Source organism: Sorex araneus, chromosome 4 (assembly GCF_027595985.1).
Source record: "Sorex araneus isolate mSorAra2 chromosome 4, mSorAra2.pri, whole genome shotgun sequence".
Classification (NCBI taxonomy): Eukaryota; Metazoa; Chordata; class Mammalia; order Eulipotyphla; family Soricidae; genus Sorex; species Sorex araneus.
In genome coordinates this window covers 44397814-44415046 of record NC_073305.1, presented here as the reverse complement: position 1 = coordinate 44415046, position 17233 = coordinate 44397814, and the positions used below count along the sequence as shown (strand labels likewise).

The window sequence follows — 17233 nt, the reverse complement described above, 5'->3', positions numbered from 1 at the left end:
CTTAAGTTTTGGTTTCCTAAGAGAGAGTAACAAATGGTGTTCCAGGGAGGAAGTGAAGGAACAGGGATTAGAGCCCAAGGCTGCCCAGAGGCGGTGAAAAGACAAGTGTAATAGCCTCAGTCCTTGGTCCTACCCCCAGGATCATTCTAGGGGGGCTGGCAGTTATAGGTACTGACTGGCTGCAGACAGATTAGGTCTGATCCGATTAGGTCCTGAGCCACCGGCTTCGTCCTCTAAACTGGCACTGCCAGAGTCTGCCCCGCCCTTGTAGGGACCACGAGACCACTCTGAAGATCTTCTCCCTGCAAACACTGGGTCGGTGCAGAAATCGAGAAGCTCCGTGTGCGTGCCCAGGGCTCGGCTCAGTACCACATCCCCAGACTCAGGCTTCCGCCCCCTGCGGTCCCTAGAACCCCGCCCGGAGCCTGCGGGTGTCTAGGCCCCCGCCTCCGTGCTGGCAGCGTGGCGGGTGGGTTCCCCGCGGGTGGGGGGACCCGTGCCAGCTCTGCCCGGGGAGGGCGGCCCCGTCCCGCGGGTCTCCCGCGCTGCACCTGTCGGCTCAGGGCGCGCGCGGAGCTATGCGCCAGCCTCCGCGCTACTCCGCGTCCGTTTGTCTCTGGGTCCCGAGCCGGGGGTCTGTCTGTCCCCCGGTCAGGGCGACTGAGCAGGGCCGGCGTCAGAGCTACGTGCGGCGGGGCGGGAGCGGCGGGCGGGGTGGGGGCGGCGCTGAGCGCGGCAGCGGCGGCGCGGGAGGCGGGGAGGCGCGGCGCGCCGGGGACAGCGGCGGACGGCGGCGGCGGCATGCGGCTCCTCGCGCTGCCCATCGTGGGCTGACACGGCCGCAGCACGGGCGGGGGGCGCGGCGGCGGCGAGCCGAGGGCGCAGCCAGCCGGACAGACCGCGGACAGCGGTCGGGAGGCCGCGCCATGGGCCGAGCCGGGGGCGGGGGCCCGGGCCGGGGGCCGCGGCCGCTGCTGCTGCTTCTGGGGGCCACGTTAGTCCTCGCCGCCGGGGCCGCGCCGGGTAGGTACCGTCCGCGACTGGAACCTCAGGGACCCTCGCGCCCCACCCTGGATCAAGGTCCGACTGGTCTCGGGCACAAGCGGGTCCGCGGGCTGTGGCAAGGGGGCGGGGCAGAGTCTCGCCTGCGGCCCCGGCGGACCTAGGGGCGCGCGCTGGAGATGGGGACTGCGGGAAGGAGGGAGACCGGGACTCAGGGGCGCGGACCCAGGTGCGGGATGGGGGGGAGGGGCCAGGGGTAGGCGGGGCCGGAGGGCGAGACATGGGGTGGAACCTGTAGGTGATGGGGGGCATGAGGAGGTGAGCGCGGGGTAGGGCGGGGCCCCCAGGGGTACGGCTTCAAGGAGGGGCCTGGAGATGGAGGGGAGCACTGTTGGAAAAACTGCAAGGGCTTGCTGGAGTTGGGGACCGCCCTGTTCCGACTGCGGGTCCTGTCGGGGGCGGGGCCTGCCCGAGAGGGGCGGGGCCTGAGCCGGCCTGGGGGGGGCCCCAGAATTGGGGGCGGGGCCTGAGCCGGCTTGGGGGCGGGGACTGCCCGGGGAGGCAGGGCCTGAGCCCGCCGAGAGGATTCCTGCCTTGGGGGAGGGGCCTGTCCGGAGAGGGGCGGGGCCGAGGGACGGGCTGGGGCGGGGCCTTAGGAAACCTGGAGCCGTGGGCGGGGTTTGGGTTCGGGGTCGCGGCGCGCCCCCTGACGGTCCCGCCCCTCTCGCTCCGGCCCACAGCGCGCGAGGCGGGCAGCGCCGTCGAGGCCCAGGAGCCCGCGAAGAGCGCCCTGGCGTGGGAGCCGCGTGCCAACAGCACGCGCGAGAAGGCCAGCCCGCCCGGCGCCGGGGACAATGAGGCCTCGTGGAGCGTGCCCGGCGGGGAGCAGGCCGCGATGGGCGCTGGGGTCGGGACCGACGAGGCGCTGGAGGCCTCGGCGGCTGTCACGGACACCGCCTGGTTGGAGGCTGACAGCCCGGGCCTGGGAGGGGTGACCGCAGAAGCGGGCAGCGGCGACACTCAGGCCCTCCCAGCTACCCCAGCCGCTCCCGACGAGTCCCTCGAGCAGTCGTCGATGCCCCCCGCGACGCCCGAGCCTACAAAGGGCAGAGGACAAACGTCCCCCACTCCCGATGGCAAGCTGAGCCCGGGCCCTGACATCGCCAAGGAGGGCCCCTTGGAGGTTTGGCTGAACCTGGGAGGCAGCACCCCTGACCCCCAGGGACCAGAGCCCACATACCCCTTCCAGGGCACGCCGGAGTCCCAGCCCGGCTCCGATATCATTGACATCGACTACTTCGGAGGATTGGATGGGGAGGGCCGCGGGGCCGAGCTGGGGAGCTTCCCGGGGTCCCCCGGAACCTCTGAGCACCACCCCGACGCCGGGAGCGAGACCCCTTCCTGGAGCTTGATTGACTTGTACGACGACTTCACCCCCTTTGATGAGTCTGATTTCTACCCCACCACATCCTTCTATGATGATTTGGAAGAAGAGGAGGAGGAAGAGGAGGAGGAGGACAAGGATGCCGTGGGAGGTGGCGGCCTGGAAGATGAAAATGAGCTTCTGGTGCCCACCCGGAAGCCCGGCCAGCCCACTGGTCGCTGGCACGTGGTCCCGCCCCAGCACACCCTGGGCGTGGTCCCGGGCAGCAGCATCGCGCTCAGGCCCCGCCCAGGAGAGCCAGGCCGGGACCTGGGCGCGAGTGAGAATGGCACCGAGTGCCGCAGCGGCTTCGTGCGCCACAACGGCTCCTGCCGCTCTGTGTGCGACCTCTTCCCCAGCTACTGCCACAATGGCGGCCAGTGCTACCTGGTGGAGAACATAGGGGCCTTCTGCAGGTAAGGGCGTGGGGCAAGAACCCAAGAGGAGAGGGAGGACAGCTAAACCAGAGTGCAAGGTGGCAGACACTCCCTTTCAGCGTTCTCAGAGCAGGAAGTACTCTGGTAACTTCTACAGAATTCCTTCAGTGTCTGGGCGGGAGTGATAGCACGCGGGCCGCCCGGGGCTCAATCCCCAGCATCCCATATGGTTATCTGAGCACAATCAGGAGTAATTCCTGCAGAGCATTGCTGGATGTGCCTACCCCTAAAAAAAAAATCCTTTAGTGAGGATGGGGGCTGCTGTGCCAAGGATGGAGCCCAGAGCCTTACCCAGGCAAGGCAAGTGTGCCTCTAGCACTGGTCACTATTCCCATTCCCAAAGGGCTTCTTTTTTTTTTTTCTTTTTGGGTCACACCCAGCGATGCACAGGGGTCACTCTTGGCTCATGTACTCAGGAATTACCCCTGGCAGTGCTCAGGGGACCATATGGGATGCTGGGATTCGAACCCGGGTCGGTCGCGTGCAAGGCAAACAAACGCCCTACCTGTTGTGCTATCACTCCAGCGTCTCCCCCCCCCCCCAAGGGCTTCTTAAGGGTACACCCTCTGATCTCCAGGCTTGGTGAAGGTTCTTATTAGTGAGATTTTATTTCCTGGGCAAGTGTGTCCTTTATCAGATTTCTCAATGAATCTTCCCTAAGGACTTTGAGAAGAGACCTTGGCTGGGTTGAGGACTTCCTCTTTGGAAAGCTATGGGAGTGAACCCATAAACCAGCTGGGGTGAAAGAGCTGCAGAATATGCGCTCTGAGCCACCATGTGTTAGAAGCAGCGCCTGGATCCCCGTGGAGCAGGAAGTGGATAAATGTAAGCCTTTCCTTAGGGAGCGGATGCAGAGAGCAGCCTCTCAGTGGTATGGACCAAGCAGTCTTCCCAGAGTTGCAGATGTGTTGGGTTTCTCCACTTGGGTTACATTCCCCTGTCTACCCTAGTATTTGTCATCCATGGGATACTCAGGCCAGAATGGTTTTAAAGACCTTTGCAAAATATCAGACCTGGTGGAGAGCTCATGGTTTGATGTTGGAAGAATCCCCATTTGGGGAACACCTGGGTGAAGCACAGCTAGATGATCCCTCCAGAGCTGGTTTCTGTCAGTCTGGGAGAAGCGTTTCTGGAATCTGGGTGTCTCCCTGTAGTATCAGACCCAGTATTTTGTTGTCTTGTTCTTTTTGGAGATATTCATCAAATTCTATAAGTCTTGGTGCTTTGATCAAGTAGTAACATACAGAGCACATGCTATGTTGTGCCTCTGGCAGCAAAGTTTGAGTTCCAGATTCCCTAGAGAGTCTTTTCTATAAATAATCATGCCCTTAGGAGCACCCATCCAGGATGGATCCAGACAGTTTGGGTCCTTTTGCTATTGCCAGCAGGAGGCACTCTGATGGGGAAATGGCAGCAAGACCTTGCCAGATGGCTAAGGGCAAACAGGAATAGGGAGAAACCCTATGATTTTGCTCTTGACACTTTACTTGGGGACCATGATCATAGCCTGGCGACTCTGAGATCTCGGTGCAGAATCCTTCTCTTTCATCCTATTGGAGGCCTGCATTTTCACCTTCAGAGCCAGCAGCCCATCAGAGGATGAAATTTGGAGTCCTTGCTGCCTCTGGAGAGCTAGAAAAGGCTCCCCGAGTGGTAGGGGATCCCCGAGTGCTAGGGGAAACTTGTCCTCTTCTGAAGCTGCATGGCAGTGCTATGGACCTGCCGCCATGCGGTGGGCCACCACCTCAGGCTCACCCACAGCACCCCATAACCCCCTCACCCCCAGCTTCTGTCCCAGGATCACACATACTCCTCCCACAGTGCACACCGGCCCTGACCGTGGCTTGCAAACTGCTTTGCATTCCACTCACAGGAGACTGCCGAGCCTGTAGTTGCAGACTGCAGCATGCCTTTGTCTCTGTCACCCTGACCCACTGCAGGGAGAGGATCAGGACTGTGGGCAAATTCCTCCAGATTTCTGGGTGGGGGGTGGAAGGGACCAGCGTCCCCCATGTCTGCAAACAGCCTCCCATGACAGCAGAGGATCCCTGGGGAAAGAAAGAGCTCCTGGGGGGCCGTGCCTGCTCTCCCTGCCGGAAGTGTGGACTGACGGAGTGTCCAATGCCTCAGTGCCCCACTTCTGGATCCCTTCTGTAGTCTGCTATTCACCCCAAGATTCACATCCTCCCTCCTTTGCCTGCCTCTGTATCCTTCCACATCTTTCCTCTTTGAAGTTGCCTGGTTCCCATGGAAACAGCAATGTCATTGGAAGAGTTGGAGCCTGGGAATGTCCCCAAGGGCAGGAGAAAGTCACTCAACAAAAGGACTCAAATCCACCCAGAGGGCAGCTTCTCACTATGCTTTTGCGACAGTTCTCATGGTAATTGGACAGGAAGCTTTATGGGCCCAACTTTGGGGGCTGCAGTGGGTCAGAGGAGAATTTACATCCATCCTCGTGCCTGTCCTTGTCTGCAGCCTCCTCATTTTTCAGTGTCTGCCTCGCTGTGTGAGCTAGATGGGACCGTACAGCAGCAAGCGGGGATCTGTGTGCAGGGTGGATCCTACTACTTTGTAGCCACAGCTCCCATTTCTCTTCTTTTTGATGTTGTTTCACGCAGAGCCCAGGATGGGGGTGAGCGGGGCTTGAGAAAACCCTCTGTCCTAACTGAGGTTGTGAGGTGCAAAGCCTGGGTTCTCTTCTCTCCTCAGGCACTAGCAGTAATGTAGTGGGCTGGCATCCTCTGCTTCTGATCACCTTGATCACCTTGATCACCTTATTTTTATCAGGGACCTCAAAGGTCCCTTTCATAGGGTGGTTGTAGTGAAAGGGCATTGCTATCTGGGGCCGTAGAAATAGTATGGTGGGTAGGGCTCTTGCCTTGCATGTGGCTGTCCCGGGTTCAATCCTCTGCATCCCATATGATCCCCTAAGCCCCAAAAGGAGTGATCTCTGAGCGCAGAGCCAGGAGTAAGCCCTGAGTGCCCTGGGTGTGACCCAGAAACTAAGAAATAACAACAGCTGCTCTTGAGTTCTGCATAGTTGGGGGCATCCCACTTGCGGGCCCTCAGAGGAACAGACTTCTGGGGGTAGATCCAGGCACAGAGTCAGGCCCTCGCTGGTGCGTGGCCGCCTACTCAGGGCGTCTGTTTCACCCATCACCGCTGCAGGTGCAACACGCAGGACTACATCTGGCACAAGGGGATGCGCTGCGAGTCCATCATCACCGACTTCCAGGTGATGTGCGTGGCCGTGGGCTCGGCGGCCCTCGTGCTGCTCCTGCTCTTCATGATGACCGTGTTCTTCGCCAAGAAACTCTACCTGCTCAAGACAGAGAATACGAAGCTACGGCGGACCAAGTGAGTCCTCAGCCGGCCCCAACCAGCAGGCCCACCATCTGACCCCTGGGTGGCGCCTGCCCTCCACCCCTCCTCCCTGCCACATCTCTACCCAAATCATCAATCTTAACACAGAATGTGCTGGAATTGCAGCGGGGGCTTAGCCTCTGCAGTAGGGCACACCACAACTCTCGAGCGCCATTCCCCACCCCCACCCTGAGCCTTGCATGCTTAACAGTAGCGGCAGGCTCTGGTCCCAAAGTGAGTGAGTGACAGCACTCCTCCTGCCACCCCCACCTAACTGCCCCAGCTCCCCAGCTGCCCAGGAGACCAGTGACCAGTGTGAGAATCACACCAGCAAACCTGCTGTCTCCCATGCCAGCTCCCCCACCCACACTGCATGCTGAGGAGATGGGGTGTGGTATGAAGAGCATTGCTTCTCACAGCTGTGCCACCCTCAGTGCAGTGAGACAGACACAGCTTGAGGGAAACCTCTTAAGCTCTCCTTGGCTGAACTGGCTTAACTGGCTGGCAGAGGAGTCCACAAGGGTCTTACCACCCGGAGAGTCTCATCTCAGTGCCCCCACTAAGCGGAGGCGTGACTGCTTTGTGCCCGTGAGAAGCAACCTGCATTTACCCCTCTAGCACATGCCTTTGAACCCTCTAATGTGACCTTACATGCTCCGAGAGAATCACTCTTGTCACAAAGCAGAGTGCCTGCCTGGTGGCACACAAAAGGAGGGGACTGGCCCCCACTCCCCAGACAATTTATGCAGAGGCCCTCCCACTTTCCTTTTAACCGATTGCCCTGTTAATCCCCTCCCCCTGACCTAACACTCTCTCCAGAGAATGTGACTGAAGAACTTTCCCTAGGTCCTGGGAAAAGGACAAAACACCATCTGTTGCGCATTCACTGGGTCGACCCATGCGATGCACAGATGCCGCAGCTTTCCGCTGCCTTTCAGCAAACTGCTGGGGCTGAGAGGGCCGCTCCATTGTGCCTGTGCATTGAGGCAGGGCTGTAACTGTGCATGTGATCACCAGCCAGGACCCTTGGATCCCCCAAAGCGGGGCGGCAGGGCAGGGGAGGTTGGGGGGGGGGTGCTGTTGGAAGGGGGACAGCCATGCAAACCAGGGCAAGTGTAGATGAGGAAGGCGGGGAGAAGGAGAACTAACTGCCAGTGTGTGGAGCGGATGAACTGTGGCCAGGGCCAGAGCCTGGTTCCTTCCACCTTAGTGCCTTGTGTCTTATGCAGAGTGCGGCTGCTGCACCCTTTCAGCTCAGATGATGTTCCCCCTTGTTTCTCACTGCATTCCTTTTGCTTCCCCAAGCCTAGTTACTGCTTGGAAAATGTGGCGTGTGCCCCTGCAGATACTGCAGCAGTTCACTGATTGTAAACTACACATCCCTCGCCACACACACACACACACGCAATTGGATAGTGTCTTACAATTGTTGGCATCTTATAATCATCACTCTGGGCCAGATGGCAGTCAGAATGTAGTGGCAACTGCCTGGCATGCCTGCACATGGCCTTTGCTGTTCATATCATTGTTAGTTCTTCATCTAAAGTCTAAATGAGATCCTTCAAGTATATAATAAAAATTCTAGATTTGGCCAAGGATGTATCTTACTGGCAGAACATATGCTGCCTCTATAAAAGGCCTTGAATTTGAGTCCTACCACTGCTGAAGAATTAATGAATGATTGAATGACTCTACATAATAAGAAAACGTTGGATTGTCATTTAAATGTACTTTCCTCCTCACCTTACCGGTACATCGAGTAATGGTGCATGCTTCTACAATCCATGACATTTGTTGTAATACAGTTTTTGACCCAGGAAGCTTTTATGAGATTTTTCCCACTAGCCTTTCACTGATGTTTCCTTTCTTCTGTTCTAACCAGCAAATTCCGGACCCCTTCTGAGCTGCACAATGATAACTTCTCCCTCTCTACCATTGCTGAAGGCTCTCATCCAAATGTAAGGAAATTTTGCGACACTCCCCGTACCTCCTCCCCCCATGCCCGTGCCTCGGCTCACTATGATAACGTTATCTGTCAGGTAACTCAACTCTTCATGTGACCCTTATGCATGTTTCAGCCCCCGCCCTTTCCCTGGGTCTGTCAGAATGTGGAGCCTCTCCTCAGGCTCTGGAGATCAAGAAACCAGTGGGGGCAGAGCGGAGCAGAGGTGGGAGCAGGGCCTGATAGCATTCCCTGTCCAGGACAAGCAGTGTTACAGGTAGCAGTGAAGATCGCTTTCTAGAATGACTCCTGATTTTATGTTCCATCAAGGCTTAGATGCCTGATTTGGGTCTTTCAGCTTTCTCGATCAAGGCGAAAAAGGCTCTGCTTTCATTTCTAGGGAATTCCATAATGGTCAGTAAAGCCTATGGTGTTTGTTCTTTGGGAGGGGTAGGAAACAAAAAAACCTTGGCGGTGGCTAGAAAGATAATTTCCTTGAAATTGGCTGGAAGTCCTAAAAAACTGTCAGCAGGCTTTGCACACATTGGTTAGTGTGAGATGAGCACTGAACAGTGCTGGGAGCAGAAGCCTAGCAATAAATTCTTTTTCTTTGGTGGGTAGTGTCATAAATGTCAGTTGAAATCCAATAAAAAGCCCCAGTACACCAGTTTATAAAAATACCCTTTTCTTATGGCCTGCAATGACTAGCCAGTGAAATAATGGCTACTGTCGAGAATGTCAGAAATAAAACAGGAGCCATCCCCGCCCCACATGACGGCCTATTCGATTCCCAAAACGCTGTACACGATGCTGGCTCCGAACCTCAAGGTTCTTGAATTGTTGAACAGACAAGGGACTAAACTGAGATTCTGTAGACAGAAACAATGGAATTTAAGAGTAAAGTCTGAAGTGCTTTGAAATACTAGACCATAGAATATCAGGGTCCACCGTGGCCTTTGTGGCACAGGCTCCTGGTTTCGGTGGAGCTTGGTCAGATAGAAATGTTCTCCATCTGTCCTTTCCGTTACTGTAGCCACACACTTCCTGTGACTCTAGAGTTCTTGAAATGTGGCTACTGTTGCTACAGTGGACAGCACAGATCTAGACTATTGTCATCTTTTTATAGAAGGGGAAAATGGAACTTCAGAAAGGGAAGAGAGAATAATAACAAATGCAACCTTGTTTCCCAAACCTTCAAACTGAAAGATTTGGCCCAGTAGCAGAGGAGTAAAGGGGTCCACTTAAACAAGAAACAAAATTGATTTGGGATAATTTTAAAAAGTGATAATAAAGCATAGAGAAGAAGAGATATAATCTTACTTGGTTGCACCATGTTATTGGTAAGATCTAGGAAACGAGGTCCTGCATACCGAGGATTAACAATCCCTTGAATCTTAGGGACAGAGAGATAGCATAGGGATAAGGTGCTTACCTTGCATGCTGCCAGCCTGGGTTCGATTCCCCAGTGGGTCCCCCCAAGCCCTCTAGGAGTGATCAATCCCTGAGCACAGATCCAGGAGTAAGCCCTGAACATTGTTAGGTGTGACCTCAAAACCAAGAAACATAAGAAAAACGAAGCTGTGAGTCAACCTATGAGGATCTAGGTAATTTGTGTGCAGGACAAAGTCTGGCTCTTCTCCGGACTCCTGGTCTGTCCCTACCTTCTGCAGCCCCCTGCAGTCATGTGCATTTAGTTGCCGCTTTCGGAGTGGCAGTGAGGGAGGGTCTTCCACCATCTCTTTCTTCACAGCCTGACACATGTGCTGCTGCTTCTAGGCCAGCTGCTCCCCATGACAGTTCATTCCTCCTTCGCTTTGCCTGACAGCGGGCCAGAGTCCTTAGGAGAGTTTCTCACCCTTTTCCTTTCCCAAGCAGGGTGGGGTTGGGGATGGAGGACAGGACCTCTCTCAAAGGGCTTAGTTGCATGAGCCAATCATTCTTGAAGATCCAGCCTTGTGAGAAGGAAAGCACCAGTCTAGGAGCACTGCCCTTGACCTTGAGTTCGGAATCTGGGAAGCCTTGAAAAGGTCTCTTCCAGAGCCAGAGAGATAGAAGAGTGGGCGGGGTCCTTGCCTTGCTGACTTGGGCTCAATCCTCAGCCTCCCATATGGTCCCCCAGGGCCCTGAGGAGTGACCTCTGAGCACAGAACAAGGAGTAGACCCTGAGCACCACCGAGTACAGCCCCAAGACAAAATCCAAGTCAGACGGGGGCACCAGGCCTTGTGGACATTGATAGCCATGCGCAGCACCACTTTATTGCCCAGGATGTCCTCCTCATTGCCTCAGTCACTACAGTGCCCCTGGTGCAGTGAGCAGGATGGAGGCAGAAAACCTGTAAGCAGGGGCTGCGGAGGCAGCTCAGCATAGCTCTGAGGGCAGGAGCCCAGGCTTGGCCTGGCATCACGTGCAGCCGGCACTGCTGGAGAGAGCCCCGAAACCAAAAGCCTTGAATAGAAACTCGCAGGCCAGCAGGATGGTGAATTGAGAGGCTCCCAAGCGTGGTGTCTCCCATCTCTCTCCTTCACCCCTCCAGTTTCCTTGTTGGTATTAGTGTCTCCTAAAAAATTGGAGAGTTCTGTGGATCTGAATAGAAGGGTTGTTTCTTTTATAGAAGTAGATTGAGTGACTCATTTGCCTCCCCAGTACCAGTCATCTCTACCTGCGGTACTTGGAGAAGGAAAAATGGCAAACAAAAGGGCGTGGAGGATGGGTAGTGACTCGTTGGCCTTTGCTGCCTCTCCCTGGGTCCTCCTGGGCTCCTGAGGCCCTAGGGCCTGTGTGCCAATGGCACGACATGTGGCTCAGCCGTCGGCCTTGGAAGGAAAGAGAAGGTCCAGCAATTCCTCAGCCTGTGTAGGTAGGGCTGCAGGCCTTCTAGGTGGAGGGGGCGGCCGGATTCACCCCAGTCCACTGCATGAGTGAAGACAGCGGCACCTGCCAAACCCTCACAGCCTAGCCCTCAGTGGAAGGGCCTGGATATAACTGGGGTCCTCCTAGAATCAGAAATGCTTTTCCTGGTTTGAGTTTATCCTGAGGCCGTGGCCATGATGTCCTCAGCAGGTTTCTCCGTCCCTGTTGGAATCTTTCTTACTTCCCAGGCTCTGTTTTTTCATGTGTTTAGTGAAGCACTGACTGCCGCCACCTGGTGATAGTTTGTGTCTGGCCAAGTAGGCGTCCGGGTCTGCCCCTGGGTCCCAGGTGCCCATACAGCTGGGCTGCAATGCTGGGAGCAGTTGTCAGGGGCGCGGGTTTGGTGGTCCCTGGGACTTTTGCCAAATAGAGATTCAGCTGTGACACAGGACTTCCACCAAATCAAAGGCAGATGGCCTTCTGGGCCTTCTTGGCATCCTATGGGACTCGAGTGAGGATCACTCTGTTTGGGTTTAGACGCTTCCTCCCCTGTTCTTGGTTGGAGGACCACAGCACTATTTGAGTCCCTCTGTTCCTTATTTTTAGCATATGCTTCTCCCACCATTGGCCCTGAAGGCAATTTTCTCATCTATCTCAATCCCATGAGCCCTTGGGCATCCACGTTCAATTTGTGTCCCTGCCTTCATATAATCACAGTTCTGATGCCCTGGTCTAGAAGGGCTCACTAAATCCACTCCCACCCGCACCCTCCCCCCACACACCCACTCTCCACAATCCCTTCCCCGCACCGCTGCCTGCATCCTTCCCACACACACCCACTCCCCACAATCCCTCCCCACCCCACTCCTGCCTGCACCCTCCCCCAACACACCCACTCCTCACAATCCCACAATCCCTTCCCACTCTCCCCACCCCCCCACACCTTCCCCACACACACCCGCTCTCCACAATCCCTCCACCCCACCCCCACCCACACCCTACACACACACACACCCACTCTCCACAATCCCTCTCATCCCCCCTGTTTTAACATTCTGAGAATGTCCCGGTGTGCCTGCCCAGAGAGTTTGTGATGTGGGCTTGGCTGTGGCGGGAGAGGGAGTGTGTTTATCCTTGTCAGGAGCGGTGAGTGCAGGCAAGCCTGTGCCTTGCTGTGATTCAGCTTCCCTCCTGCTCAGGGTCTCTAACAGCCCAACAGCCTTCCATGCCCGGTCCCTTCCTCTCTGGGTGCTACTGAAGTTCACGACATCAAGGGTGCAGGTTTGCGCCCCGCACTTTCCTCGAAGCCCGCGTGTGGTATGAGTATGGGCATCCGCTCAGCACAGGCAGCAGCTTCGTGTCCTCCCCAAGTTTCTTCTGAACCTCTCGAAACTCTGGCAAGGGAGAGTGACCCCAAAATCTGCCTGAGTACCATGGGACGCTTACATCCTTAGGTCCTGCGTCTGTCTGTGCTCGCTCCCTGAGCAGGAAGAGCACGTACTGCCCAGTTGTTGGTAAATCATGCCTGAGGTCTTTAAAACTTTGTTAATCTCTGTATTCAGGCTGGAACAGTGCTGCGGGAGGCTGGAAGCAGGGGGCACCTGAGGGTGGTCTCGGTGCCTCAGCCCGGACGCTCCCGGCTTTCTTTCCCACCAGTCCAGCTCAACAGAGCAGCAGGGACGAGAGCTCTCAGGAGGGCTCTGTGCAGAGTGTCCTGGGCCTCACACGCGGTGACGGCCTCAAGCAGTAGAGACGGTTAAAGAAGAGAGGCCTGGGCTGGCCACTCGGATAAGGACAGTCGCTGCCCTTCTGGCCACCCGTGAACCTGCCACAGTGGATGTGCAAGCTCCTTGGCCCGCAGATTCCCCAACACTCAGAGTAGCTATGGGGGGCACCAGAGAAAGAAACGTGGGCCCCTGAATCACATTGGGTAAAAATCTTTTAAAAGGAAAAAGGAAAAAAAAGGGGGGGACTGGAGTGATAGCACAGCAGGTAGGGCGTTTGCCTTACACAGGGCCGACCTGGGTTCGATTCCCAGGATCCCATATGGTCCCCTGAGCACCGCCAGGAGTAATTCCTGAGTGCATGAGCCAGGAGTAACCCCTGAGCATCGCCGGGTGTGACCCCCCCACCAAAAAAAAAAAGAGGAAAAAGGGTGGGTAGCAAGAGTTGCTTTTAGAATTCAGAGTGCAGGGGCTGGAGAGAGCGCAGCCCCACCAGAGGATTCCCTGATCACAGAGTCACGAGTCAGCTCTGAGCACCACTCCAAGAGAGGTTCAAAACCAAACAACAAAAAGACTTCAGAGTGCAGAATTGGAGGTGGGGTTCCTGAACATTTATATCAAGCAAATTTGAGCTGTTGTTCAATGATCGGGCGCTCGCCTTGCGGGTGTGAGGCCTGTGTGCCATCCCTGGCACGACCTCCCAAGAATTGATTTCTCAGGGCCAGGGAGACAGCTCAAAGTGCCGGAGCATGGCTTTGCATGCAGGAGCCCAGGCTCCATCCCCAGCACTGCATGGCCCCCCAGAACCCCCCCCCCCGAGAGAGACCACCCCACACCCCACCCCACCCCAAACACTAAGCCGAGAGTAGTCCCTGCATACCGCTGGGTGTGGGGGGCTCAGACACCAAACATAAAAAGGCAAATTCACATCAGGTTCCAGAGCTGGTCCCAGGGTTGCCGGCAGCAGACGCGGGACGGCAGGGGCACAGCAGGAAGGAGCCATCGTGGCCCATGCGGGCCCTGGAGGCAGCCGGACTCAGCCGGGCCGGGACTGAGGAAAAACCTTCCATGAGCACCTTCTTGGTGGGTAGCTGCCAGTGAGCACTCACCCGCCTCCCCGCGCTCGTCAGAGGGTTCCCGGCTCAGCCAGGAGCAGCTCTGAGTCTGACCTAGGCCCGCATGTGCCCGGCTGTCGGCATACATGGGCATGTTGCCCAAGGAGCCCTTCTGGGGGAACAGGATGGAGGGTGGGCAGGAGGCGTGGGCAGAGCTGCCTGGCTCAGCATGGCCAGACTTGAAGAGGACCAGGCTAGTATTTCAAGGGACTCATCCCCCCGAGGCGTGGCCACAGAGAACTCCTTGGAGCGTCCCAAATAACAGGCATTTGTAACTAACCACCAGTTGGTTTTCTTCTCCTGGCCACTGTCGAGGGGATGACTGCCTGAGAAAGCTGGACTGTGGACTCACTTTGGTTGCTTCAAGTCTCCGCCAGGCCTTCCCCTGAGTTGTGCTTTTTGCATTTATTTGTTTGTTTGTCTTGCTTTGGGGCCACACCCGGCGATGCTCAGGAGTTATTCCTGGTTCTGCACTGAGGGATCACTCCTGGCGGTGTTTGGGGAACTGAATGGGATGCTGGGGATGGAACCCGGGTCAGCCGTGTGCAAGGCAAATGCCCTACCCACTGTACTATCACTCCAGCCCCCCCACTTCTGCTTCTTTTAGCCAGAGAGAAAAGCCTGAACTTGTTGGACCCCTCTCCCACTGTCATCTTCCCACCTTCCCTCACCTCTTCTCCTCCAGGATGATCCTAGTGCTCCTCACAAAATCCAGGAAGTTCTCAAGTCCTGCCTGAAAGAGGAGGAGTCATTCAACATCCAGAACTCCATGTCGCCCAAACTGGAGGGCGGCAAAGGTGACCAGGCTGACTCGGACGTGAACTGCCTTCAGAACAACTTAACCTAAAGTGGAACAGGAAGAGAGAAAGTGGTGGGGTGGGGGTGGGGCGGGGTGAGACACATTATCTCCTCTTGTACAGAGTCTATTTCTTGTAACCATTTGTTAAACTCCTTTCCTTTCCTGATCTCATGGCATGCCTTGATGTATTTTGTACAGGAGGGGGAAAAAATACACAAAATAAGGAAGAACCTGAGCAGAATTGCATACGTTTTGGATTGTTTTGTCCGTGCTGTCTGTACATTGCTTCTGCTGCTGTGATTTCTAAACTGATGCTGTTATTCAACTGACTTTTTTTTTTGTACTTTGACCCACATTTTTTTGAAATACCAGTTAAAAAAAAAATCTTGAAATAAAACTTTTTAAAAAGCTAGCCATTTTCCTGATGTCACTGTGTCCACTCGCAACCCATTCTTGTGTTTTCACATGAGCTCTTACCTTCCTGAAAGATGTCTGTGCCAGAAGGTTTGAAATTCCAGAAATGGCCTGTGTAAGGCTTCCTTCTGTACTGTCTGTGCATTGTAGAGCCAGCACAGCAAACTCCCCAGCCGGGCTGGCTCCCTTCCCAGGACCGGAGCTTCACCCGGGTCTGAGCCGAGGTGGCCCTGGGGCTGATGTCTTGGCTGCTTCTTGGCTCACAAGGAGCCAACTTCATGCTTGTGTTCCCACATGGCCTTTTCTCTGAGCAAATTCTGGGAGAGGCTCCCGGCATCCTCCTCTCCTTGGAAGGACAATCCCCTGGGATCAGGTCCTGCCCTGACGATCTTTCCTTCCTTGACTCTCCCTGCACCAGGCAGTGCTGGGCCAGAGGGGAGCCGTTCCTGGCTCTGGACTCCAGGGTCACTCCAGGTGGTGCCAGAGGTCTAGTGGGGGCTTCTACACACAGAGCATGTGCTCAGTCCCTTGAGTCATCTCCTGCCTCCCTAGTGACCTTGACCCGAACTACCTCCTTACAGGCCCTATCCCCAAATACCTAGGTGTTAGGGTTATAACATCGGACTTGGGGGCAAAAGACAATCCAGCTCCCAAAGTCACTAACAGCTATTATTGAAATAGTTTTTTGTTTTGTTTTGGACCACACTCAGCGGTGCTCAGAGGTTATTCCCAGTGCAGAGCCCCAGGCTCACTCCCAGCAGCGCCTAGAGGACCCACAGGGGCGCGAACCCAGGCTTCCTACAGGCGAAGCATGTGCTCCAGTTCTTTGCACTGACTCTCTGGTCCCACTCTTTCATCTTCTTTTCATAAATATTCAACATTTACACAGCCAGAAGCTATGTGAGATGCCAGAAACTTTATATGAATAAGATAGACACTAACATCAAGAATTTATAGCGTACTTGAAAAGTTACAAGTAAGTAATTATAACATAGTGTCAATATTATAATAGTTGTGTGTACAATGCTATGAGAATTATTAAGGTCACAGAATGGCTTCAAGGAGATAGAGTTTACTTTTTTTTTTTTTGCTTTTTGGGTCACACCCGGTGATGCACAGGGGTTACTCCTGGCTCTGCACTCAGGAATTACTCCTGGCGGTGCTCAGGGGACCATATGGGATGCTGGGAATTGAACCCGGGTCGGCCGTGCACAAGGCAAACGCCCTACCCGCTGTGCTATTGCTCCAGCCCCAAGGAGACAGAGTTTAAATTGGCCACGGGAAGATACGGAGAGCATTTTCAGGATCAGGTAGAAGAGGAGTCTGGAAGAGAGGGAACATGGGTGCTGGGAGCGACGGCACAAGGGCAGTGAGAGGGAGGAGCCTGAGGTTTTGAGGCTAGAAAGGATCGATTATTTATTTTTGGGTGTTGGTCTACACCTGGTGGTGCTTGGAGGCTACTCCAGGGTTTGTGCTCCAGGGGGACAGTCAGCTCTGGGGTTCGAACCTGGACCTCCTGAATGCAAAAACTCTGCTTAGTTCATTAAACATTCTCCTGGTGGGAGGGGTATAGGTCAGAGATGCCTCATCTCTGGAGGCAGGGGTGAGGGCAGACAACATGGTGTTGGAGCAATACACAGAGCAGAGAAGGAGACATGGAAGGGTTAAGGGCTCAGATAACCAGAATTAGCAACTATGAGGGCATTTTCCACCATCAAGCTGTGATAATTCTCATGGGTGGACTCCCTGTGTGTTTCTGTTGCCTCATTTCTGCTGGTTCTCCCATTATTTTATTCTGGATATTGTACTTGAATTAAAAAAATTTTTTTCCACCCGGTTTTTAAAATTTTTTTTAAATTATTTTGGGGAGGGCCTACTTAGCAGTCCAGGGATCACTCCTGCTGCTCACAAGTGACCATGTGGTTCCTGGAATTAAACCCACATGCAAAGTCTGCACTAGAGGTCTTTGAGCCATCTCCTGATCCCAGGAATATTTTTCAGTAATTTTGAGACCTCAGATGATTTATTCCTTCAGAGAGAATTTTTATTTAAGCCTGGTGGCCAAGGACACTACATTACCCCAGGTTCAATCTTGGAGATTTCTGGACTCTGGAAACTGAGATCACAAACCTAACAGACTGTACAAGTGTTGGTTTGGTATGA

The 17233-nt window shown here is 55.1% G+C and overlaps 1 protein-coding gene across 10 annotated transcripts; it reads left to right on the top strand.

Annotated features, from left to right (window-relative positions):
• Positions 1 to 755: 755 nt before the first annotated feature.
• CSPG5 (chondroitin sulfate proteoglycan 5) lies at positions 756 to 15068 on the top strand. Of its 10 annotated transcripts, none has more exons than XM_055135856.1 (6): positions 756 to 1080; positions 1743 to 2841; positions 6031 to 6219; positions 8108 to 8183; positions 13676 to 13825; positions 14543 to 15068. In XM_055135856.1, the coding sequence occupies exons 1-6, from the start codon at positions 927 to 929 to the stop codon at positions 14702 to 14704; spliced, it is 1830 nt and encodes a 609-aa protein (XP_054991831.1). In that variant the 5' UTR covers positions 756 to 926; the 3' UTR covers positions 14705 to 15068. The 10 variants fall into 10 exon arrangements, with proteins under 10 accessions (XP_054991831.1, XP_054991829.1, XP_054991832.1 ...); XM_055135854.1 differs by having other exon boundaries at positions 8108 to 8264; XM_055135857.1 differs by having other exon boundaries at positions 8108 to 8264; positions 14465 to 14603.
• The last annotated feature ends 2165 nt before the right edge of the window (positions 15069 to 17233 follow it).

Bases quoted from the DNA above. Each gene is read 5' to 3' on its own strand.
- CSPG5 (XM_055135854.1), top strand. From the start codon at position 927: ATGGGCCGAGCCGGGGGCGGGGGCCCGGGCCGGGGGCCGCGGCCGCTG. The intron at 1,081-1,742 runs GTCCGACTGGTC...TCCGGCCCACAG, and splicing joins GCGCCCCACCCTGGATCAAG to CGCGCGAGGCGGGCAGCGCC. The intron at 13,826-14,542 runs GTGGGTAGCTGC...CTTCTCCTCCAG, and splicing joins CTTCCATGAGCACCTTCTTG to GATGATCCTAGTGCTCCTCA.